At 33.1% G+C, this 26,948-nt stretch overlaps 1 protein-coding gene across 5 annotated transcripts in view; it reads left to right on the top strand.

Moving 5' to 3' along the window:
- The window catches only part of EPHA5 (EPH receptor A5), a 347,504-nt gene extending 322,384 nt beyond the window's left edge, over positions 1-25,120 (top strand). For all 5 annotated transcript variants that reach the window (XM_077848176.1, XM_077848180.1, XM_077848178.1 and 2 more), the window contains 4 exons: positions 260-409; positions 9,560-9,753; positions 13,664-13,819; positions 20,456-25,120. In XM_077848176.1, the coding sequence (XP_077704302.1) occupies positions 260-409; positions 9,560-9,753; positions 13,664-13,819; positions 20,456-20,561 (606 nt within the window). In that variant the 3' untranslated portion in view covers positions 20,562-25,120. The remainder of the gene's footprint in view (positions 1-259; positions 410-9,559; positions 9,754-13,663; positions 13,820-20,455) is intronic.
- The last annotated feature ends 1,828 nt before the right edge of the window (positions 25,121-26,948 follow it).

Genomic DNA, 26,948 nt, shown 5'->3' with positions numbered 1-26,948 from the left:
CATGATACTGTAATTGAGATGTGGGTCCTGTATGTGTTCCAGTAGTCAAACAGAATTTAAACCAGAAACCTTCCGGACAGCCAATTAGTAGTCAGTCTACAAGTGCTTACGGGCTGAGATATGTGAAAAGAGACTGCATGCTGTCAAACAGATTCACTTAAAAATGCTACATCTCTTTCTAGATCTTTCCACCAAGAAAGCAATATCCTGAGTTTCATTTGAAAGATGTGGGAATTCTTTTATTCTTTTTCCATTTTAGGGAGGCAAAATTCCAATCAGATGGACTGCTCCAGAAGCTATAGCTTTCCGAAAGTTTACCTCTGCCAGTGATGTCTGGAGCTATGGAATAGTGATGTGGGAGGTTGTGTCTTATGGGGAGCGGCCCTATTGGGAGATGACCAATCAAGACGTAAGTATGGAACTACTCTCCCTCCAGTTTGGGATGAAATGCTTTGTTCTCTGAGTCAGGAGACAGAAAATCTTTCATTTCTCACAATGACAGTTGCTTTAAAAAAAATGAAATACTTTGCTTACCCTCTGATCTGTTTTGTTGTTGTTGAAATAGCCTTTATGCAGAAACTCAAAATAAGTTAGTACAAAGGATAGGAAGTCACTATTACATAAAAGCTCAGTCCCTTGCCAGACAGTTTTAGCTGTATTATAGTGACGGTTCACTCATTTTATGTCAGTACCATTTTCAAAGATGAAGAACGAGCCATCAGAGAATGAATACTGACAGCCAAGGTTTTATGATTTGCATTTGATAAAGGCAGCTAATACTCCAAACCAAAAGGATGAATGATATTGATTTAATAGTGGATGCTCTGAGGGGATAGAAAATAATAATCTGTGTTTTTTTAAATTAAAAAAAAACATGTAAGAAGAGTTGGATTGTCTATTAATTCGGGAAAAACACAGATTTTTTTTTATGTAGAAAAATAATGCATGCTTAGAATAGTAGGATCCTGAAATGAAAAGAGCTATGAAAGAATCTTCTATTCAAGTTCAGATGTTTATTATGTGATGCCTGACACATGGCTCTTTGGTCTTTGCTTTTGTAATTTTTCATTGTTACTATTCAGTACAGTCCTTCCCATTTTGGATCACATTGAAATTTGATATTTTCCCTTCAACTTACCAACAACTATGAAGACAGCTAACATTTATTGAGCCCTAACTACGTGCCACATACTGTCTTAAGTGCTTTATCAACTACCTCATTACTTCTTTCTAAAACTGGTATATGGAGCAGTCTAAACTCAACATCATACTGATTTAAAACATTTATTTTTCCTCCAATTATTTCTTCCATCCATGCTCTGTAAAATCTCCTACTCCTATGCCTTCAGGGGTTATTAGACAAATACTATAGTTGTTCAACTGCATTTTGTTGAAACAACAGTCCCATGCCAGTAATTAAGATTCAATTTCAGATATAAAAATTCAAGTCCAGTCTAAATCAAAGTCAATGCCATATCTATTTCAAAGCGTTTTCCACAATTACAGGGTCAGCGTGATCCTCAGCACCTAGACTCGGAGGGAAGAATGGTCATGTGTTTGCTCCTCTTCCTCCTTCGTCGAAGTTTGTATCTAGATTTTTCAGGGTTGTCCTTGATGGGTGGATATGTAGAAAAGAAAGGGCAAGATTGTTTTTCTGTGAGTTTACTGATGCTTCCTGCCAGGCTCATACTCAAACCTCAGTTGTCTAGTGAGGTACGTGTCAGAGGTCTTACACAGACCCCTGGGGAAGGCTTCTCCTTGCAGGTCGCTAGAGGATGAGGATGCACTCCAACAGAATTCTCTGAGTTCCTCTCACTCACTGTCTACCCACTTCACGATCTCTCACGGTACCATACACATGTGCACTTCACCTGACGGAAACCCATTCTAGTGGGATGCTTTCCCGTTGTTCCTTCTTTTGGACCATTATTGCAGACTGCTCCAGACAGCCTGCCTTCTTCACATTTCTCTGGGTGAGAAACCAGGGTCACACTTCAGTTTTTCCAAGAGTTATTTCATGGCATTCTTCTCTGATAGCAATAGTAAATTGGGCTTAATGCATCCCCACCTCTCAATAAGCCTGCAGCAAGGCAGCCAACCTCCTCTTTTTGTAGTTACCTAAAATTGCTACAATTGGTTTTCTCTGTGTCCCACTCATTTGGCTTTGGGAGGGAGTACCGACTTATATTTCTCTAAATTTTGGAGAACATAGTGTCTGTTCTCCTCAGGTTTGTGATTTTAGGCCGAGGGCTATGGTTAAGAAAAAAAAAAGTATCACGGAACAACTCATCAGAAGACGCTATTATTTTTCCTGTTTTGCAGTTAAGAAACTGAGCTTCGAGAGATTAAATGACTTTCTCAAGCTCACAAAAAATAATAAAAGTAACACCAGAAATTTCAACATGATTCTCTAAAATTTGTGTACCAGACTACCATGCTGTGTCTGATTGAATCAGTGTCTACTTCTTCCCTTTTGTTTTCAACCAGTGATCCTAGATCAGCCACCTGAATATTATAAAATACTATATATTTATCAATACATAATGATTACTCTGGTTTTTATAGTCTAAACAAAGACCGCACTTATTTGCTACTTACAGTTCCCCAGATAAATACCAAATACTAACTTGAACAACAGTGCTCTTCACAGTCTGGCTTCTAACTTTGCTCAAGGCTGATTTTAATGCCATTCTCTCCCTTTAATTTTTGTGAAAGTATTTTATTCCGGCATACTACCAGCAGGGCTAGTTCTTTCACTCAAGGAAAACCTTTGTCCCCTATTTGCCTAGTTGACCTCTTCTCAAACTTAATATTTTTTGAATTCTCATTCTGTCACTCAGAATTATTAGTCCTTCCCAGCTATGTGTATGACATTGTCATCTACAGCATTGTCATCTACATTATTGGCAATTATATCTGATATAGTCACATCTGTCATAAAGAAAATTATAGACTACAAGAAAACATGATGCTGGGTGAATGCACTGTAAGTGTTTCTGTTGATCTTGACGGGATGTGCTCCTGTTTCTGGGATTGGCTGGTCTATACTGGCACACCTTGACTCTAATCCATGTGGCTTTCATCCTCTTCTGGAGACTTGCAGACTAGCCTGGTGTGAACTCTCTGTCAAGTGATTGAAGGGCCAGAATGATCCCAATTTGCACCTCATTTGGTAACATATCTGCTAAAATCACATTAGCCAATTCCATAATCAGGGGATTGGCCCAATCACACTGCCCACTATTAAAGTTACATGAAGTTACATGAAGAAGGACATAGAAACAAGAAGGTATGAAGGATTTGGGAGACATTTTTTTTTTTATTATTTCAGCCATTTGTGATTCTTAACAGTCTATCAGATAACTTATTTCAAACTACTAAGAAAAATAAAAGGGAGTGCTGATATAATATTCTCAGGAAATTATAACAATAAAAATTGATATAATTAAATTATAACAATAAAAATTAATAACCCAGCTTTGGCTGGGTTTTCCAAGAATCTAAATAGGATTAACAGCAAATGACTATATAATTGCATATTTTTCTAAAATGTCTGATTTTAATAAAATACAATAAAAGCTATATATTTTCTCAGCAAAGTTCACAATCATTAGTAGGATTTAGTTTCTATGTATAGTACTAAGTATGATATCCTCAATTGCTATCCCAATGTGTATTCAAGAAACATGATGGATCTACTGTATTTGAAAGTCATGATCACTGAATATTTCTTTGAAACAAATTCTCAGAGAGCAAAATGGAAGTACTGATTTGGTGTTTTTAATGATATATCCCACAATCTCTACATTGCAAATACTATCTGATTCTAAAAGGGCTTTGCAACAGGAAAATATGACATTACCAAGGCATGCAGAATATTCTAAGTCTCTCAGAGGATACTTTCCACTATGTCAAGGGGACAGAATGCTGCAGGTGGTTTCTTTTGATTTAGGATTGCCTCTGTCCTCACAAAGAAGAAACATAACAACACATAATAAAAATAAGCTGGAATGACTAAGATATTTTAATACCAGACCATGAACTTTGATTCAAACCTAGGAAGTTAAGATAATATCCTGAAGTCAGTAGAAGCTTCTTTATTTGATAGCAAACATTTTGAATGTCAACATTTTTCTGAACTTAAAATCAAAACCAAAATAAAAAAATAATTAATTGCTTTGCATGTTTATATCTAGTGACAGTGTCTTTCTCTTTTATTTAGTGGGAAATGTATGAATGCATAGAATATATAAAGCACATAGATTACAAAATGTTTTTAAAAACTCATTTATCTTTCTCAGTCTTCTCATGTTAGAATTACTTTTGTTCCTTTTTTTTTTTTTTTGACAGTTTTCTATTACTATTTCTGTTGCCCTAGATCTCACTCTAAGGCAGCAAGGATTTTTGACCCCAAAATGATGTCAACCTACGTTGTGGGTGTACCTCTCATCTTTCTGTTCTTTGTGTAGTTTCTGATGGGACAATATATATAGATATAGTATATATACATACAAAGATATGTACAAAGATATATATATATATACACAAAGATATATACATGTATTATGCATATATACATACAAAGATACATATATCTTTAGTTGTTGGAATAGTTCATGATAAAAGGATATTTTACGACATCACACAGAATGTTATAATTAACTGGAGTATGAAGAATTTCGTTTTCAGATAAATAAGGAAAATTACGAAGGTTTGGCAGTGAACAAATTATTTGACTTATGAGCCTCAGTAGTATAGTAGTATCTAAATGAGTGTATTTGACAAACACATATTGGTCTTTGAAGATAATATTAGTCTTCTAAGGATAATGCTGCCTGCCCCTAGAGGAAAGTAATTATTTTAGTAACTGGTAGCCTCATGATAATACATATCCCTTTGGAAAAAGTGACACAAAAAATATCAGTATTTAATTTCAAAAATCCTGTACCTTGCTATTTAACAACAATAACAACACAAACATCTTGAACTGAAAGCCAGTCATTTTGGAATCTATAACTCTTGGTCAGTTGCAGTGATTACAAAGGGAATGGACTTGATTTTTAAGATCTCTTTAATCACTGGAACACTACTGATCTAAGATTGATATACTAAGAAAAAAAAACATACTCAAAATACTTTGAATAAATATTGGAAACAAAACAAATCCTACAAAAAATTGTAGATCTGGAACTATTTCTCTGGTATCTGAAATTATTTCCAGGAATATATTCTTAAACTCTAGTCACTTCTGAAGAGCATCATATCTCACAATAACAAAATGACTCATATGTAAGATTTCAAGTAAATACCTAACAACATAGGCACTCACACCTATATAGAACTTAATTCATCAGAACACAAAAATCTAATTCCATGGAGTAAAATCCATAACTCTCCCCAATTATTTTCTTGGGACATATTTACTTCTAATTCCAGTGGTGTGACTCAGCACCAGGATAGGAAGACCGCAGGTTCACTTGCCAGAGAGACTTCAATGTGAATCTTACCATTGCAATTTCTTAGCTGTAAACAAAGGCAATAACTAACCTTCTGGAGTCTCAAGTGTTTCATCTATAAAACATGTATGGTAATTCCTATCTTACAAATATATGGTAACAATGAATGCAGATAATATATATATATACAGTTTGTACTGTAGTACCTATGATATAATGCCTGGGCTAGTCTAGGTCCTCCAAAAAGCCTGTGCAAAGAATGAATTTGATATACATTAGTAGGATGAAGAAGCAACTCTTGTAAGGAAAAGGGATGAAGGATAGCTGGGAGAGATGTCAGACTGTGATAATGTTGCAATCATAGGAATAACATAGAAATAAGCTCATCTTATTATCAATGCCATGCTCAATAATTGACTGAAAATAACCCATGCAGACCCTAGCGTTGGTGTAAATGTGATGATAGCTTTAGGTGGTTTAGGGTTAAGGATTGTTGGTCAACTACCACCCAGAGGGTAAAGATCTGAGGAGACAAATTTTCATGATTGCTACACCCCACACATTTGCAGCACAGACCTACTTCCCCACATGGGTTCAGGGAGTATCTACTTCATGGTTCTGTGGGCTTTTCTTCCTGAGGGGAAACTCAGAAGAGGCAGCTTATTTATTTATTTTTTTTAAGAGGCAGCTTATGAATTAACTATAGTCCCTATGGTTTCAGTTGATCTCAGGACCTCACCTAGTCCTTTGCCTCTGCTTCCTCCACTATCCATTCTGGATTCTCCTCATTTATCAATTTGGCAGGTCATGGTGGCTGAACTGGTAGCCTGAATCCATCTTTTGTTCTTGGGAGTTAGCATTTACAGGCCACAGTTGTTACAAAAGAGTAACAAGAAGCCCCAAGTATATCACCTGGGTTCCACAGGTTATTTTTCCCTACTCTAATTGTGTGAACGCAGCTTACATGCCTTGTGAACTATGTGTAGTGGTTGCTGGAACCAGCCCATACCAGCTAGCAGATTTTCAGAATGAGATCATACTGACAGTTTGCACTTGACATGGAGGGAGTATTTATACCACATAAACAAGAAAATGATACAAATATGTTGCTCACCCCACCCCTCAAGGAGGGCCAGTTGTTAAACATTTGCCAGTACCTCACTGAGTATGTGATACTCTGACATATTCTTCCCTAGAAGTGGATGCCCTCATTGAGTGCTGTATGGGATTCAGTGTTTGTGGATCAAGCATTGTAAAGTTTGTAATGCTGACTGAGGCTCTTTGGGAAGCAAAAACAAACTGTACCCAGAATGGGTATATGTATCTGAAAGGATGAAACCACTGACCTTCACATGACAGAATGGTCCCAGTAGAGTCAACTTGCCACCAAGTGAATAGTGCCATGTTGGGACTCAGTATTGAAGTTTTATATATTAGGAGAAGCAACATTCTTAAAATTGTGTTCAGACTGTTGATTTACATGTGAATGCCAAGAAAATGCGTAGCTCGTAATAATACTTCAGATGTAACACATATGAACTGGTGCCAAATTGTAAAACTTCTGGTTGTCTTTTTCTTTTTTCTCTTTCTTTCTTTTGTTTATGTCATCCATCCACATAAACAAATGTAGCAGTAATAAGAAACCCAATTGAGATTATAGTTCATTGGTTATACATTATAAACTGTATGATAAAATGAATAGCTTAAATTGCACTTTGATAAATTTCAAGCATTTCACAAGCTACCGGAGTATGAATGCTAGTCATTTCTCCCCCAAACTATGAAGGAAACGGTAGTTAAAAATGAAAAAAAAAAATTCACTGTGTCCAAATATAAAATGTAAAGTTATAGTTTAAATATACTTTGAAGATAGAGTCTAAAGATGAATTTAGAATTAAATTCAATGACCTAATTCCCAGGCCAAGTACTTAAGTTAACTTAGAGACATGGTATTATATTTCTGTGTATATATGTTTACGTGAAAATAAAACTGATTAAGTAATACATTCTGGAAATAATGTCTCAAATCAAACAACTTATAAAATTACCTTAAATCTAATGACTTGGTTTAATTTATTCATTTCATAGTTATATGTGAACACTAGTGCTCATTGGAAAAAAAGACAGTATTTACAAAAAATAGGTGCTAAAGGAAGAATAGAGCTTACTGGTAGCAGCTTTGGGAAAAAATTCATGGAAGAAATCAGATTTTAAGTAGGTAAAAAATCATTGTTCTTACTGCATAGTGAAATATTTCATGACTTAAACTATACTAGGACATTTTATTTTGGTATATATGTTATTAAAGACAATAGCCCAGGATTGACATCAATAATAAACCTTATAATAAGCAAATTAATGAATAAATGAACTTCCATCAATATGTAAGTTCAAATGGTCCTTTTTATTTTTGTTTATTTTTATTTGATCACCAGTGAGAATGAATGTTTTCTTAAAATTTATTTAAAATTTTTGGTTAGTATCTATTTCTCACAAATCTGTTGTTTATTTCTCAATATTTATGAACTTTTAACACATTAGGTTAGGCTAATCATATGTTACAGTTTGTAATCGTTTCTACTATGGTTTACCTTTAATTTTTTATATTGTTTTTGATTTAGGTTCATTAGGGTAGTAGGTAACTCTCAGGAATTTCACTCAGAGTCATATAGTAATTTATCTGATTATTTTTGGAGTCTGGGAGTACTTTTGAATTCTCTGCCTGAACTTAACTATTTGTACTTCTCAGCAACTATTATTTTATGCCCTTCCCAGGGAGTTATATACCACATCTAACTTCAAAGGGGTAACCAAATGCTGATGACTCTCACATTTACATTATCATCTCAAATATGTCCTGCACCCTAGCCAGATTCCTGCAAATTGCCATCTGGGTGTTCCCTACTCACCCCAAACAAAACACGCTCCAAATTATACTTGTCAACCTTTCCCACTCCAATAAATGTGTTCATCTAAAGTAAAGAGCAACAACCATCCAGTGTGATAAGTCTGAACTTGCCTTATCTCACATATGTTCTCTCCTCTCTCCTCTTCCCCTATGTCATAAATGTCTCTTAAATCTGCCATTTCAACTTTCCATGTATCATTGCTTTTGTTCAGATGCCATGTCCTTTATCATTGAGAGACTGTTTTTTTCCAATCTTTCAAACTTGTTTTTGTAAATTTCCTATTCTAATAATTATTTATTTTTCCATTTGTCAAATCAAATCTAAACTCTTTGTCGAAAAATCTAATTAGCTTTAATATTTGAGGAAATATTCACAATAGGAATTTGAGAAATGTGTTTATCATTATTGGTTTTGGTATCATTTAGATATTTGAATTTTCTAGAATGGAACCTGTATTATGTTCAGAAGCATAAACAAATTTCTTCTATAGTTAGATATTTTGATGGCAGCAGCATTATAAATGTTTTTTATAAAACAATTTCACAATTAGACCAATACTCATATGTGTGGTTTTATATAAAATCAATGATATTTGTGATGCCTGTGCAACTTAGGCAGTCATTCCAAATTCCTGACAAAAATAGGTAGATGATAATAAACAGGCAGACTTTGACATTATTAAATGATACATGAGATAGTTATGCTAATTTAGCCTTTGACTTATCCATCATTTACCATCCAAAAGTCTCTTTTGAAGTAAAATTGCCATTCTAGTGCTTTAAAAAATGTGGATCTGCCCATAATTTTTCATTAAAAAGACATTAACTTTTCAGAGAAATCACTAACAAATGTAATCCCTATTTGATTACAGAATGCAAGGATAAATAAAACATGAACATTATTTTGATGTCAATTAATTTTACAAATCACCCTTCATCAAGATTTTATGTAAAAATGATTACCATTTATTTTCTTTGTAATATATGAAGAAAACCTATCGTTTTACAGTGTGATAACATATTTACTTTTTTATGTTGTTTTGCAGCAAATGGAAGTAATCAGAGATTTTAAAGATAGTGATGCTGGTTATTACTGCAAGAATAAGACTAAGAAAGGATGAAAAGTAGGAAATTTCTCAAGCTACTCTGTACTAAATTTGTGGTGTTGAGTAAGGTTCTGTTTTGCTTTACACAGGTGATTAAAGCAGTAGAGGAAGGCTACCGTCTGCCAAGCCCCATGGACTGCCCTGCTGCTCTCTACCAATTAATGCTGGATTGCTGGCAGAAGGACCGAAATAGCAGGCCCAAGTTTGATGAGATCGTCAACATGTTGGATAAACTGATACGTAACCCAAGTAGTTTGAAGACACTGGTTAATGCATCGAGCAGGTATGAAGCCTGGCTTGAGGTTTTCCTGGTGGAGTTAATTCAGATTGATGCCATAAATATTAAATCAATAAAATCATTATTTATACCCCCAAATCTATGGATCTATATGATACTAATTTATGTAAATACAATTTTTGCATAATGCTAGTCTCTTACAATGTATTATTCTTAAATAATTTAAATAGTTATAAGCATCAACACCTTATCTGACAGTGTAAATGCCAGTTTCAAAAAAGTGTTAACTGTAGCCAAGTTTAGGTAACATTAAAAAAACTCAAATGAGGGGTGCCTGGGTGGCAGAGTCGGTAAAGCCACAGACTCCCTATGGGTGCAAGGTGGTGATCTCTGGGTTGTGAGATCCAGCCCCACTTCAGGCTCCCAGTTGATCAGGGAGTTGGCTAGAGATTCTCGCTCCCTGTCCCTATGCCCCTCCCACTCATGCTCTCTCTCTAAAATAAATAAATAAGGCCTCGACAGCAGTGAGCACTTTTCACTCTTGGCAGACCTCCTCTTTGGGGCGGAATCCATTACAGGCCTGAACTCAGCCCAAGCAGCTTGCCAAAGAAGCCTCATCTTTGCTGCTGTGCAAACCCTGAATCTGTATTCGTCATGGGGAGCACAGCGCATGTTGGCGTGTCATAGTCTTGGGACTATGTTTCTATCTTGGCCATCTTCAGAGTCTGGCATAAAGTTGATACTTTCTAAAAATCTCTTAAAATCAATCATCAATCAACAAAATAGAAGTTTCCTGAAAAACTATTTTTAAAAAGCCCAAATTGTTTATTTTCATGTGTTTTAGATGACACATAACTGTAGATGAGGCAAAATGAGATTCTAAGATCATAGGGAAAAGCTAAATAAGCACTGATATGTTGTAAACCAGAGATATCTAATAATAATTACTCTAATTTCTGTGTTACAGATTTTAGTGTCTGTCATATTTTATGAACAATGACAATTCCTTCAGAGATTCTTTGCTCTTATTTGGTTGTACACAGATATGTGGCTAATCATTTACTGTTCAGTTGGAACAAGACCTAAATCTGATAAATGAGTAATTTATAGGAAAAATTGTGTAAACAAATGAGCATTTTAAAAAATTTTCTGAATGCACATGAATATATTTAAATAATGCTGCATATATGTAAAACATGCTTTTCTCTTTAACCTGATAAATTACAGAATTGTCCTCTCAAAAAATAAATAGGGTTTGATTCTATACTTTAAAAAAATGACCAATTGTTATTTTCACTTACTTGAGGAAGTTTTTTATTTTTACAAAAAGTATAACCAAATTGGCTGCCTATTAGCATGAACTAAATGAGAAATAATTTGTTGGTAAAGTTACATAAGTTCTATGATTCCAACATAACATTTGTTTACTAGGCAAAAAGTCATTTTTAAATACAAATGAGGAATGAATCTTCAACTTCTGTTCAAGCATCATTAACTTTTTGTAGTAGCAACTGGAGAATTTATCTTCTTAGTGAATATTCCTTATGTTGTTCCTGAAATATCTGCTTTTAAATTATTTACTGTCATGTAAAATATTAAGCATTTCTTTCATCTACTTGCTTGAATTATGCTATCACAAATGGACATAAAGAAAGGAAAATTGTAAAGAGACGTTTTGGTGTTCTAAATTGTGTTAGTCTATATTGTATCATTGTAGATTAAGAGCGGTTTAAGAATCTCCAAAAATTTTTCATATTTTTTGTATGCAATATATAGAATGAGTTTACTAGGTTTCATTTAAACAGATTTGGCTTAAGACTATTCCACTCACTAGCTATTGTTTGTTTAGTCATTTACAAATCTTAATTCTAGAAGATATTAGTTCCTGATCATTCTTTTTTTTAATATTTATTTATTTATTTATGATAGACATAGAGAGAGAGAAAGAGAGGCAGAGACACAGGAGGAGGGAGAAGCAGGCTCCATGCTGGGAGCCTGACGTGGGACTCGATCCCGGGACTCCAGGATCGCACCCTGGACCAAGGCAGGTGCTAAACCGCTGAGCCACCCAGAGATCCCCTGATAATTCTTTTTTACATCGTTCCCACCCATGTCAAAAAACTTGGTGATTTAAGTAACCTCGGAGATGATATTTGAATACCTCTCAGTACATTGAAACGTCCTCCTTCAGTGATTCTGAGCACTAGCCTACTTTGAATTCTCTCTCACAGTCATGTTCTACAATCTATTACTAAAAATTTCAACTCTTCCATAGTTTCAACTTCAAGATCCTACTCTTCTTGTATTTCTATCTTCATCAAACCTTTGACCGCTATGACTCAAAGGTTACAAATCACAAGATACCCATTTATTCATCCAGATATTTATGTGTCCACATTGTGTCATGCTATGGGCTGGGTGCTGAGTATACGGCATTGAGCAACACACTATTAGAGAAGAAAGATACTGAACAAAATAAAAACAGTAAAAAAAAAAAAAAAAAAAACAACTTTGGTTTTGCAGTAGAAAGTAGGAATAGAATTTAGGAGAATAACTCAGAGGCTACCGTAGTTGTGCAGGTAAGACATGAAGTGGCAACAAATGAGATAGAGAAGAGTGGTCAGATGTGCAATATATTGGAGGTAGAATGGATAGTACACACAATGATAGATTGTGAGGGGTTTGAGGACGTGGAAGGAGTGAACTATAGCATTATATACTAGAGGGGGGAGGACTTCAGGTGGAGTTGGATGTGAAAAAGATGACAAGGTGGCTTCAGACATGTTGGGACAATATTCCTATGAGAAATATGGAGGTGTGTAGTAGCTGTACGAATGCATGAGAAACCTAGGCTGGAGATAAAAATTGGAGAAAAATAGTTGCTACATGAAACATAGAAGTGAGTAAAATTGCCTGGAATGAAATTCTAGCATGAGCAAAGAAGATTCAGAAGCCAAGTCCTAGGTCCCTCCAAATTTTAAAGTCAAGAAAAGGAGTAGTAACAGGCAAAGAAGATTAAAGAGAAGTCAAGGTGGGACCCCTGCGTGGCTCAGCAGTTGAGTGTCTGCCTTTGGCTCAGGATGTGATCCCAGAGTTCTGAGATCAGGTCTCACATCGGGATTCCTGCATGGAGCCTGCGTCTCCCTCTGCCTGTGTCTCTGCCTCTCTCTCTCTCTCTCTCCTCTCTGTGTCTCATGCATAAATAAAATCTTTAAAAAATAAAAATAAAAAAATAAAGAGAAGTCAAGGAATATTCAATGTAGTAGTGGCCAAGGAAGAGAGAGAATTACTTTTTCCTTAGGATACATTTCCAGAAATAGTTATCATCATCATCATCATATTATTATTATTATTGGCCAAAAACTATGAGCTCAGTACAGTTAAGAGCATCTCGTGGTTGCATTGATCCTATTCTGTTTTCTTATGTATTTGGGATTACATTTTGTTTTCCCAGTTCTATCACTCCTGGGGTGAATTAACAAGCACCCTTATGTAAGAGCATAAAATCATGATAAATAACTTCTGGACTTCCTGGGAAATTAGCTTAAATGAGTTTGAATTTCTCTAGCAAAATCTAGGAGCAACTGGCTTTACGCAAATTATTCCTCATATCTAATTTTGGTAGCATTTTATCTATTATTTTAACAAATGAAAAACAATAATAAGAAGTAAATACATCTAAATCACCACATGGAAGTTTCAGCTAATGTTTTATATGTATCACAGAACATTTACTTATTAAGCCATTGCAAGTTTTCACTGATTTTGGATAAAAAAAAATCTGAATAGTCTAGTTTTGTGTTCTATATTTTGAATTATTTTCTTCCATGTTAACATTAGTATATATTTCCCCTAAAAATATAAACCCCAGATCCATTGATGGTGTGCTAACATTATGATTTGTTATAAAAGAATTGAAGTGTTGTTCTTAATATTACCATTTTCTATATTTTAGGGTATCTAATTTATTGGCAGAACATGGCCCACTGGGATCTGGGGCCTACAGATCAGTAGGTGAATGGCTAGAAGCAATCAAAATGGGCCGGTATACAGAGATTTTCATGGAAAATGGATACAGTTCAATGGACGCTGTGGCTCAGGTCACCTTGGAGTGAGTAATTTTTCTGATAATTTTTACCTAATTGCTGGGGCGAGAAAAATTGTTCGGAATCCAATCTGGATGAGGTCAAGGGAAATCAGTTAACCTTTGTCCATGTGTGACAGCTTTCCAAGAAGCCTCTTCTTTTTTAGCCTGTATTGTTAACAACTGCATGGTTAATGCTACTTGTGGCCAGTATCTTTGCCTCTTTGCTTCAAACAAATAGCATTATAATATTGGAATAATTGGAATAACAGCTCCTTGGCAAAATACTGGCATTTTGTGTTGTGGAAAAGATGTTTTCTTGACAAAGTTTTTATACTGGTACCTATGTTATATGAATGTAACTACAAAACAAACTGTAAGCACAATTGGTGTGGCTAGTCCTACATAACCCCAAAACATATTCTCAAATGTTGGCTGTGACGAATAACCGGGTAGCAACAGCTTCAACAAAGCTTCCCAGGCAGGAATCTCATTTAATCTCTCAGTGGTGCACCTTATATCCTTGCAATCCAAGGGTATATTAGATTCTGCCTCTGATTTCTTGTTTGGTACAATCTCAGTGGAACCAATTGTGCCCTCTTCTGTTTGCACGTTTAAGATAACATTTATCGAATCTTATTAAATAAAAAAATTACTAGAGTTAAATATTAACTTCTTTAAGGTTGTAAGTTGTTTGTATTTTATTATATACTCTGTATGTGTAATTATTTTAGCCCAATATTTGTTATTTGTAAAAATTAACTGTTGTTATGGTGATTCCATCTAGATTACATTAACGTGAATAATGTTTTAACCTGTGAATATAATGACAATTTACTTTAACTTACCTGCAAATTCAAAGGTTAAAATATTGTAAGGATTAGAATATAATAGAACATTCTAACACATTGAATCACAGTCCTTATTCCATTACTTCACACAATTTGAACGCTGAGCAGTTGTCTCTCGCCGTTTCTAGTCTGGCATTCTTTGCTTCATTGAATTCACTGCCCATCCACACAAAAGGTAACAGGGTACCGTCATTTGTCACCAAATAATGTCACATTCTCAGCATTTCTCTTCCTCATATCTATAACTGTTGGACCTAAAATCACTACTCAGCATGCTCTCTTAATTTGCTGAATCTCATCCTCATCCTCACCACCAAATTGTATCTATTTGATGACACGTATGCTTTGCCCATTATTTCTTTGGATGCTCAAAGAACTCATTTGTCCTTCATTTGTCCTATATTTAAAATAGTAAACAGAAAATTTTGCTGATGATTTAAAACTATTTTTACATGATTGCTATTTAATTTTTCAGTAAAAATGGTCATTTTAATTTATTAAAGTCATTTGTCATTTTATATTAAAATGATACTGTAGGTATTTCTTCTACCCAATGTCAGATTACTTGTAAATATATAATAAAATTATTTGCATTAAATGATGTCTCTTTTTTTATTAAAATAGCACATATACATAAATGTATATATAAATATTTACATCCACTATCTTTTTGCTTCTCCTTTCACAGAATAGTTTTAATAACAAATAATGTTTTTTGAGTTAACTACCTCTCTTTTACTTTATCTTTTTGGGGCCCCAAAATGTTGAATATTTTAACATTATATTTCAGTGTTTCACTTTTTTATTGTTTTTAATTATTTTCTCTTGATTTACTTGTCAACTCCTCTGTTCCCAAACATTCTTCATTCTTTATCTTTTCTTTCAAGACTTATTAACCTTCTCCTATCTTCTAATTATGGTTCTCTGCCCCATTTCATTTCTCTAATTGTCTTTGTTTGATCAATTTCTCTCTACTTGGTTCAGCTTTTTCTGTCTATTATTTTGATATCTTCTTACCTCTTGCCATATTACCTCCTTTAAGATATTTATCTTTTGATTTATTTACCTTAACTGGAAGAGTAAAGTAAAATTAGGAGACTCACTAACATCTTCCTGTCCAGAGACGCTGGTCTCCATCTGTCAGTTGCTTCAGATTCCTGGGCAGATAATTACCCATTCCTTAATAGGAACTGAGCCAACAAACCTCAAATCCAGTAAAGTTGATTTCCAGCACCTTTAAATATATGTCCTCTTATTTATTGTGTTTTTAAACATATTTTTTCCTATTTGACAATAACATATTTATGAAAATATCATTTAAATAACTCATGGAACAGTGAGTAATCAGTTACTTGTTTGGTCAGGAATAAGAGCAAAAGTTTATCTGTGCATCTTGCTTGCCTTTCACCAAAAAAATTATTAAAGATACATGGCAAAAGAGCCGGGATATCAGCAAAGACAAAGACAAGTTCTTAAATATTTAGATAATGATTTTTTATACATGGTCTTTATCCAGTGTAAATACTAATTTTACGAAGGCTGCATAATGCTATAATAAAACAATAAAATATTATCATCAGCGTTATTGCCAAGGCATAATAGAAACTAAGAACTGGAAGTATACCTGTGATAAATGGTTAGATGGGGGAAAAAGTTAAGATCAATTAGTATAAGGAAAAAGGTCAAACTGCCATATACTTAAGTTAGAATATTATGTTAGAATTTATGCCATCAAATTTATTTTCATCGTGGGTTTAGAAAAAGGAATAGAAAATATTACCATTTTTTCAGAATAGCAAAGTTTGATAAAAATTTAATTTTGTTTGTTATTTATTTTATCTTTGTTTTTTGCCTTTTTTTCTCCTTTTATTTTTCCTTTTTTTTTCCCCCAGCACATGTATATATGGCTTAATGTGGAAAAGAAATGAAAACCTTAACAGTCCTAAAATTAAAATGTGTTCAGCAATGTGGTTTTCAACTTTAGATGTCCTGTCTGTCATTCTCTGTGCCTAAATCTTTCTATTCTGTGCACAATACACAGAACCATTGTTGTGGCAGTAATGGTGTAATCTGTACTATGGTGTGTAAATGCAGTGAATTGTGGTTGACAGGGGGAATTGTAAGCTCACGGTGAGTTGCAAAATGAATCTAAAGATCTGTATTAAGGACAGTATAACAGCTGCTTTTAAAACTTATTATCAGACCAGTACTATCAACTTTTGATTATTCAGAAGATGATCAAAATCCCATGAATTTAAGTATTTGTCAATTGTGTGTAAGTTGAAGAGATTTACGTTAGTATCATTTATTAAAAAGGGGTCTTACACTACAGAAATGGAAGTTTTACAAATCTAGTGCCAAAATTAATCACAATAATTCAAGTAGATTTCTTAACTTATCAATAAAGATATTATGCATAATTTACTATATACATGAAATACACACAGGAGTACTTACTCCTCTACATTCTACATAATTAAGCTAAAGTTTCTAGTCTGGTTCATCATTTCTAGTTCATAATTAAGCTGAAGTCTCTAGTCTAGTTCACAGTCTCACTATGTGTCACTCACGAAAATCATGACCAGTCATGGTTAATCTTTGCCAAATGTAAATATATTTATCTTGCACAGTAGATATATAAATATTATCAGGATTCTCTAAAGGATCCAAAAAAATTTCAGAACTACACCTGCAAGGTCAAAATAAGGCAAAAAGAATAGTCACTGAAATTTAATGAATATTTATTCATTTCTCTTCTCCCTTCTCCTATCCAGCAGTGTTGGTGGGGTAAATACCAGTGATATGGCTAAAAGGTGTGTAAAGCAGAAGGGAGAAGAAATGAGGGAATTACTCATCCACAAATGGGTGAATGAAATCCTGAATAATCAAGAGTTGCTCCAACATCAAGTAGACACCTCTTGTTGTTCTCTATTTTTCATTCTGCCACTTCAGTATCATATAATCAGTGTTTTCCATGATTTAATATTAATTATAGAGTAACATTTGAAAATATGCTGAAATGTAATTACATAAATGGGAATCCATTATATTTGCAGCTTTTCTAAAACTAATCATGCTTTGTTGACAAAAGCCAAGTTATTTTTATGTAGCAATACTCTTCTTATCATGTTTAAATTCATAAGCCTCTGCTGAAATATAGTTCATCATCATTAGAATTGGCTTTGGGTATTACCTAAGATTACACATGGTCATGATACATTTAGTATAATATTTATAAAGGGGATACATTTAAGATTTTACTTAGCTACAAAATTTCCTATATAGAAAAATCAAATGAATAAAATAGCATATCTTGTATCATTTCCAAGAATTTTTATAAGTAGAGCAGTAACTTTATCATTAAATGTAAGATACTTTAATTTTTATCAAATTTATCTCACTTTAGTATGGCTAACTTGACCATTTAATGTATACTTTAAAGGGTAAAATGGCAATTTTTAGACATCATTGAAGTATGAGACAATCCTTAAGATACTTTAATGCACTTATCAATATTGGGATAGTTATTTAAGCTTCACTAGAAATGTTTTTCTAACACTATTTTAATCATAAATTCTCATATAATTAGAAAAATATTAAACAGGATTTTTTTAAGAAACTTCTTTGCTACTGAGAACAATTTTAACTTGCATAAATGATCTTCCTTCTCTCCAACCTTTTCACTGAAAATCACATTGCATAAAGGTATATGTAGGTTGCATGCATTATAATCATGCTATTTTCTAAATCTCTGCACATTAATTTGACAGCTTTTGAAATGACAAGTCAGATTTTAAAAACATCAGCATTCCATTAAAGATACACATAATTTATGGTAATATATAAAATGCAATGCTGTATTTTTATAACTCCATTCCTTCCATGGAAAGAGGGATTGGGAGGAGATAAGTGGAGGGAGCATTTCCATGGTCTGACCTTCCATGTGTATTTTAGGGGATAATCAGATCATAAATTGACCTTGAAAAAAATCTTATATTTAACTCACTGGAAAAATTTAAACAAACTGAACTTAAAATCTAGATGTATGAAATGGTTTGAAGAAAAAAAGGTTTTATTTGCCTATAAACACAAGCTCTATAACTGCATTTATTAATCAAATATAATCCCTCCAAATCTCTGTTCTTTAACATGATATAGATGTCGTAAAAAATTTAAATTTCCAAAAGCACTGAACCAAGAGTCTTTCTTGTGGTCAAGATATTTTGAGAGAATGAAGTTATATTTACCTATACTATAACAATAAATTAAACCAGTGGAAAAGAAAATAAATCAAACCAGTGGTTTGATATCAATGAGACAATCAAGTGTTGAAATGTGGAGCACATACCTACACACCGCACACACATCCACACACACACCCATATGCATGCATATATCAAAGTAAGATTTTGGTATTGTATATTTAAAATCCATGCAGTTTTAGTGGGAAACCTATAATTTCTTTCTCAGGTCTTTCAGAATAACTTGTAATTATTATTTTCAAAAGCTCATTCCTAATAATTGGATTAGTTATATGAATTGTGCAATATTCACATTCTAAGAAAGAACATGTTTCCACCCTAAGTATCAATTGCTTCTTTTTTTTTTTAGCTATTTGCCATTTGCTAAAAGCAGCCTAAAAAATCAAGAAAACATAAAAGGAAAAAGAAACCTAAGATATTATTTAAACAGGCAGTTATTTCCAATACTAATATATATAGGAGCCTAAGTACCCATTTTTAAAATTTCTATTCTCTGAGATTTAAGAGATTTACTTGTTTCCAAAGCTATCCAATTTTACGTATATGTTATATAAAGAATTTGAAGATACTTCGAATGCAAAAATATCATTTAAGTATAATGTATTCAATAAAGTAATTAAAGAAATCTAACAGGGCAAACAGTTTTGTCGCTTCAAAATCTTGATTTGTTATTTTTTTCCTATAATTAATGTTATCACTTACCAAACATACCTGAATAATTATATTTGCCAAATACATACTCTAGGGGAATAGAATTTCCGAATATCCTATAAAATAACAATTAAGAACCATGGGCATTGACCTTGAGCTCTATAATATGCTGTTACTTTAGAAACCTAAACATTTGTAATTTTATTTTGAATAATAAGCTTGTTTAAAAGAAACAGTAGAAATGTATTTTGATTGAAAAGACTTTCTGATAGTGTGTAATCTTCAGAATGCTCTAAATGCCGGTAGAGCCTAGGTATTATCTGGTAAAGAAAGAAAGCTCTGGCGCTTTGGTTTCCAAGTGAAAAATAAAATATTTAGAAGTGTTATAAGAGCAATGTAGTGATCACTATCCTTTAAAGGTATCTGTTGTATTAAAAGGATTGTACCAAGTGAGTCATTTGAAGAGTTTGGTCTTCAGCTGCTTAACTGTAACATTTTAAAAGTATATTTTATGCTTCTTTTAGAAAAAAAAAATGGTTGTGCCTATTGTAGGTCCAGATTTTCAAAATTGTTCAATGAAATTGTACCTTTAATTTAAAAATGTTATTAGTAAGCACGTGCAAATTTGTTTTTCCACCACTCTGTGCCACCAAAATAATGAAGCCCCAAAAGGGGGCAAATATACATCATAGCACTCCTTATCATCATAAATTAAATGTTTGACTGTAAAAAGGTACAATTTGGGAGCCTACCTTTGAAAATTGGACCCCGTGTCTCTAAATTGGGACTGTACTCTAATTAGTGTCTGCAAAATGTTTGTGTCTTTGCCAGCGTGAAATATTGAGGTGTGCTACCAATTGAATCACTACATACATCCAATGTGTGCTTTCTTCATGCAGGGATTTGAGACGGCTTGGAGTGACTCTTGTTGGTCACCAGAAGAAGATCATGAACAGCCTTCAAGAAATGAAGGTTCAGCTGGTAAACGGGATGGTGCCACTGTAACTTCATTTTAATGTCACTTCGTCAAGTGAATGATTCTGCACTTTGTAAACAAGCCCCGAGATTTATTTTAACAAAAATAAATAAATAATAAATAAATAAATAAAAGGGGGTGGGGAGGGAAAACTCCGTGATTTCTAAACCGTAGGAGAGCATTTGTTTCAGCCACAGAATTTGTAATCAGTGTTTTGCTAAAATCTCCTTATCTTCTGCAGTGTCTTCATTTTTCATGAAGCAAATATCACCTACGTGGAATAAAAACATGAGGTTAAACATTATTTTATGTTGCAACAAGCAAATCCTTTCCACTCCTTCTACACAATTTTGTAAATGAAAAATGTAACTATATAGAGCATCTTTACAGACTGAATTAAGGCAGCCCCTTTCAAAACTTCCAAGAATCTACTTGAAAGGAAAAGTTTATAGCCATCTGTGGGCTAACAAAAGCTGAATTTACTGAAGTTTACTTCAAATCTGAATTGTCTACAGAAGTGTATTGAAGAGCAATATGATTAGATAATTTCTTAATAGATACCCTCTTTTGTAATTTTAAAATGCTGTTACACAGCGTTAAGTTATAGACTCTAGTGTATAAATATGTTGCTTGATCAAGGACAAGTACAATACAGGGTGTATATTTATTTTTCTGTGTTATAAAATGTACTTTTAGTTGCTCTTCTAGAAACTACTAGGTAATACGTGTGTATATACTGTATAATTTGCTGTATACCCAGGAATCAATTTAAGTTGCAGTTTTGTGTGTGGTGCTTGCACATGTGTGCGTTACCATTCTGCTTGCATTTTTAATAATGTTTTAATTTTAGCAACATATGAGAACAAGTGTTCCAGAGTGTCATATGAATAGGAGAAGTAGGGAAGCACTAAAACGAAAATTTAACACAAGCTTGTGTCTTTCTTCCTCTCACATGTCCAAAAGCTACTAAATCTCTTTATTCACTAACAGGAAATGTCTATAAGATTAAATCCCCTTTGGCTTTTTGAAAACACTTTGTGATATCTGTGACAATGCAGTTCTTCTAGCCATTAATCTTGCACCCCTGTAAGAAATTTCACCTTTCTGAGTCCCAGAAAATATCTTGTCAAGCAAAGTTGACACCAAGGGCACATTTTCAGCAGGACGTAGAAGGATTTAACTGTGCAGGCTCTGTTAATGTTGTTAAATCCAGGCACATAGCACTAAGCATTACCCCTAAGTGTTAATCCTTTGTAACCATTTCCCTGTGGTTCAGCTCTAGAAATTTTGATACTAAGGCAGCAATGGAATGATTAAATACATCATATATATGTATTTCCCTCAGAATTGTCTTTGTTTCAAAAGTTAACAAGTTTTATTTGTCAATGACTGCTTATCCATTTGGTAATTTCATCTTGTATTCAGTTTCATCAAATTGAATTGATAAATCAGTCCAAAGTATTATTTAGTTGATATGTTCTATGTACATGTACCACTCTTGGTGAAAACTAACATTCGTGTTATGTTACACGGTTTGTTAGAATTTGAACAAAACTGAGCTCCTCGGTGAAATAACGATTTTTTTTTTTACAGTATCGCATTTTGGAATGACATATGATTACTCAAGGAGCACAGTCTTTGAACAAAATATAGCCTATTTATGATTATCAGGGCAATAGTATATTGGAATAGTCTGGTTTAATGAAATCTGTAGAAAATATACCTGCATGATATTAATGGTATTCTCTCTTCCAAGCACTTGTTTTAGTTGGATGTTAGAATATACAAGAATAAATCTTTAAGGAATAACTTCTTTCTACCTTGCCCACCTTTTACTTAAGCAGTAAGGTAACTCTTTGCTAAAGAACTGGCAAAACAAAACAAAACAAAAAAGCAAAAAAAAAAAAAAAAAATTCTAAGCAGTTCTCAGATGGTATATTTAGTCCAGCCCCATTATGGCTATAATTACTTATTAGGTCTATACTGTACCATGGGTCCTAACAAAATACACATCAAGTATACTTTAATAGATTAGTGAAATTTGCAAAGAAAGTAGAGGAAGGTCGATTTGGCACTGTCTTGATAAAATCACAAGTAGTAGGCATCACCATTATGAAATACACCTTTGTGCATTTCAAGAAAAGAACTGACATGATTCATTTTGTACAAAATAATTGGAGACTGTTGCACTTTATTGAATTTTGTAAAAACAGAAAAACAAACAAAAAATTAATTTAAGTGATAGAGTAACAATTGAGAAACTTCCAAGTAGGAATAGACATATTGACTTAAAATACAAACTATCATAAATGTTAGGACTAGACATAATAACTCACATATAGCAAAGATATTTTCTGAATTGTCTTCTACATTTATATGTTCAAAATTGATTTAGAGGTCAACACAGATATATCTAAGTGATTAGAATTTAAAGTTACAAAAAAAAAGAATTTAAAGTTACAATGTAGATTTCTTCTTTTTCACAAAAGAACATTATAAATTAATATGGATCAGATTCCTTTGCAATCTTGGTATTCCTTTTGGAACGTAAATGGAGATGAAAGTTAGACACATAGATTTCATCTATATCTCACTTTGGTTGAGAATTTCTAAGGAATGTCAATCTGATTTTAAAAGAAATAGACTTTCAAATAAGAAATGCCCTCTTCCACATTAAAAAAAAGGAAAGAATTCCTTTCTAAAATATTTATTCACCACTGGATATGTCACCAATTGGGAAGTGCCAATCTCATCTATAAATGTGAGAAGTGGAACAAGAAGAAGAGGCAGCTCTTGTGAAATGCAGCGAGGCAGTAACCTAGGGCGAGGTTTGACAAATCTTGATTGTGTGATTTCCTATCCTTTTGGTTCATTCTGCCACCCACCAGACAACTAAAAATAAAACACAGGCTCAATAATTTTAGCACATAAGATAGATTTGTCAAATAATACATAATGTTATTGTAACTATCAAGTAGCAATACCCTTAAAGCATGAGTCATTCTCAGTGTTGAACCTGGAAAAATAAGTACAAGCAGGGAGTCTTTTTCAACCTACTGGTAACCTGTTGAATTCACTCAATTACTATTTTTATCAATCATAGTTTGTTTCCTAATCTTCCCATTTGCTCATATGTTCTTCTTGGCCATTGAAATATCTGAATTGTATGTAAAAATGTAAAGATTTTGATTTTTCCATGTAAAAAAAATATGCATGGTCTTTTATTTCTTCTCTTTTAAGCACCAAGTCAGTGTTCTAAAGTTGTATAATTACTGTAAAAATTATATTCCAATACTCTATATAAACTTAAATGTGGCCAGCATTATTATTTCAGAGTTGCCATACAATACAGAACATCCTTCACTTAGTTTGTAAAGAGTTTTAACCAGTGTGCAATGGTGAAGAGATAGTTTCACCTCATAAGTTTAAAATGAAAAATTAATATCTGTTGAACACTTATGTGTTTGCATGTCTGCTATTTAATCTCTATGTGAAAGTCAAAAAAAAATTTTTTTCAAACACCGTTCTTTCTCCCATTTAAAGTGGGCTTGCAGAAGCACAAGTAGAAATATTTACCTGTAGAAAAGATTTTTGTTTGTAATGGTGCGTGGGATAGCAAATTTGCTTCAGATGTTAGAAATTTACTAGATGTATGATGTTGCATAGTAAGATAAGGTCTTTTTCCCATTTTTGTCTTTCAAAAAATAGGAAAAAAAGCTAAGTATGATAGTAAACTGTCTTTTCTTATGTCCCACCAGATGTTTAACCTCAAAATAAATAAAAAGTAGGTACAATATGATGATGATGATGATGAATAAACAATCAAAATGCTAGTTCCATTTGAAATTAATAACTAGAATAAGTCATCATTTTTTCAACTCTGTAGCACAGCTGGTTACATTGAATATTTTTCTCTATTATGCTGTTAATTATATAGTAATGTATCAAAGAAGAAATAGATAAGAACTTTCTTTTCATGTTGGTTTATAAAAAACATCTTTTTACACATAAATGATTGAATGTTCTTGTTCAGAATGACCACAAAATTATTGCTTGGGAGAAGACACAATTCTTTAAAAAGAGAGAGAGAGAAAGAGAGAGGGGAAGTCTATTTATAATAATGAGAATCAAATGTCATTTGCTTCTTCTAAATGTAAATGAAAAAAATTGAAGGTGGCAAAATATGTCATGTGTATTCAGTCTGGGCCATATTAACAGTAGAGATTTTAGTGGTCAACATATTTGTGAATCCTTAGATTGCTATAGTTTTACAGTTAATATTTTTACAGTGTGTAAATTTCATTTATAATAGTCTGAGAATAAAACTTAGTCATTTGTTAATATGTTTATTAAATTCTCTTAGTTTCAGACAGGTCAGAAGCAGCTGTATAGAGTATCTTATTCTAGGCTAGGCATCAGGATATCTCAAATCCCTGCCTAAGCATTAATTCAAGAAAAGATTAGCATTTCTGTATTTTTCCCCATTTGAAGCTCTATGTGCATTTGGTTTGTGTACATGTTTTTGTAGTGTAAGATATGAAATTTTATATTTTTTCAGAAAATAAAAAACCCTTTGAATACAGTTAAATCCGATTGTCATGCTTGACCCTCCCCCAAAAGATTCTAAACTTACAGCGTTTGTATAATGATTTTCGGTTAGTTCTAATATAAATGTTTGAATTTCCTATGCTAAATATTTAAAATGCAATAGCATTCATTTTCTTCGAAGACACGTTCATGAATCTCTGCATTTGAGTATTTGCAACTAGAGTTTGACATAAGACTGTAGGACATGAGCATAATTGTTGGAAACCTAATTAGAAGTTGATTTGTGACAGTGTAATACAACATTACTTGCAAAAACAGAAAACTATGTGTACCATCTGCAAAAAGAGACTTTCTGCATCTAGCATGAGGTGGTCATCTTCTCACTTCCCAGCATCTATTTATGGCATAGGGTGGGGAGTTGCATTCTTCCAAGAAAGGGTGTCAATAAGTACAAATGCTCCCTCTTTTTCTGTATATATTATATCGTATCAGTCTTCTTTTGTAAAAAGCATACCCCATTCTGCTGTATTCAAGGAAATTAATAATCATATTTGTAAATGCATTTACATTCATGAAAAGTGACATCACCATACCTATGGAAATAATCTTTAACACCTTTGCCTATGCATAGAATCAGTATTATAAGATATATATATATATCATATATATATATAATTATATTTGTAATTTAATATTTTAGTAAAATTAGTAATAATTTAGTAAAAATGTATATATATCATTTAATATCTTAGTAAATAGCCTCATGTAAAGACTGAGTATTTGGTTACCAAATAGACTATTCTTGGCTCTGCTTTGCTGCAAATGTAAAGATCTTATGATAAAATGGATTTTTCTCCCAATCCTGTGGACACTCTTGATCAGGTAGGAGCGATGGTGTGGTGGTGGGAAGTAAATGTTTAATAAGAAGGCACTATGCTGTCTTAGAATTTTCCACACACACCTTTAAAATGGTTTCATTGTTTGCACTTTACTGATGAAGAAACCATGACCCAAAGTCATTCAGAAATTGCCCAAGTCCTGACTGTTCTTCAAAGGCAGGATGAAAACCACATTTATTTGAAACCAAACTCACAGACATTCTACTATAATATTCTGATTCCAAAATGTTGATAATGCTGTCTAGATAATGGAATCATTTAGGCCAGTCTCCTGCTTTCATTGGTGCAAGAACTGAAACTTATCAAGAAAGAAATTATCTGAACATTTCCAGAAACTGAAGTGTACACCTTGGGGGGGGGGGGTGGTCAGGATTTAACGGATTGCATTTCTAACTTATTTGGTTTTTAGAGTAAGCCAAACCTTGGGAGTCAAAAAGCTTTCCTTATTTTTAATTCCTCCACTGAGCAGGAGCACAATTTAATTCAGTGAATCTTTCTAATAGGCATAGTTTTCTCAACTACAAGTACAGAAAATCATAATATATATTCATTATTTCTTCCAGCTATAATATCTACTTTACTTGTAGAACTTTGAAGTCTACAAGTGATTCATGACCAAATTGTTACCAAAAGTGAAAAGTATTTATAATTATTAAAATTCAGAGTAGCCATTTAAGTTAAATAAGGTTTTACATAAAATATTAAATGTAAGTTTACTTGAATTTGCAAGCTAAAAAATAACAAATTGGAATAAAACTCGAAGAAATGTTGAACTATAATTTTTTTCACAGCAAGAATGATTAGTTCTTTAATCATCCCTCGATAATGAAAAATATTAACATGTTGAGGTTATTAGTTTCAATTTGAAGTTTTTTAGTGATCCTAAGTTTTTAGAAAGCAAAAATTTGTATTCAATCCTCAAAACAGTCCTTTAAGTGAGAGGTTTATTCTGTTTTTCTTTTTCTTTTT

Source organism: Canis aureus, chromosome 14 (genome assembly GCF_053574225.1).
Source record: "Canis aureus isolate CA01 chromosome 14, VMU_Caureus_v.1.0, whole genome shotgun sequence".
In the NCBI taxonomy this organism is placed as follows: domain Eukaryota; kingdom Metazoa; phylum Chordata; class Mammalia; order Carnivora; family Canidae; genus Canis; species Canis aureus.
This window is presented reverse-complemented; position numbering and strand designations above follow the sequence as displayed.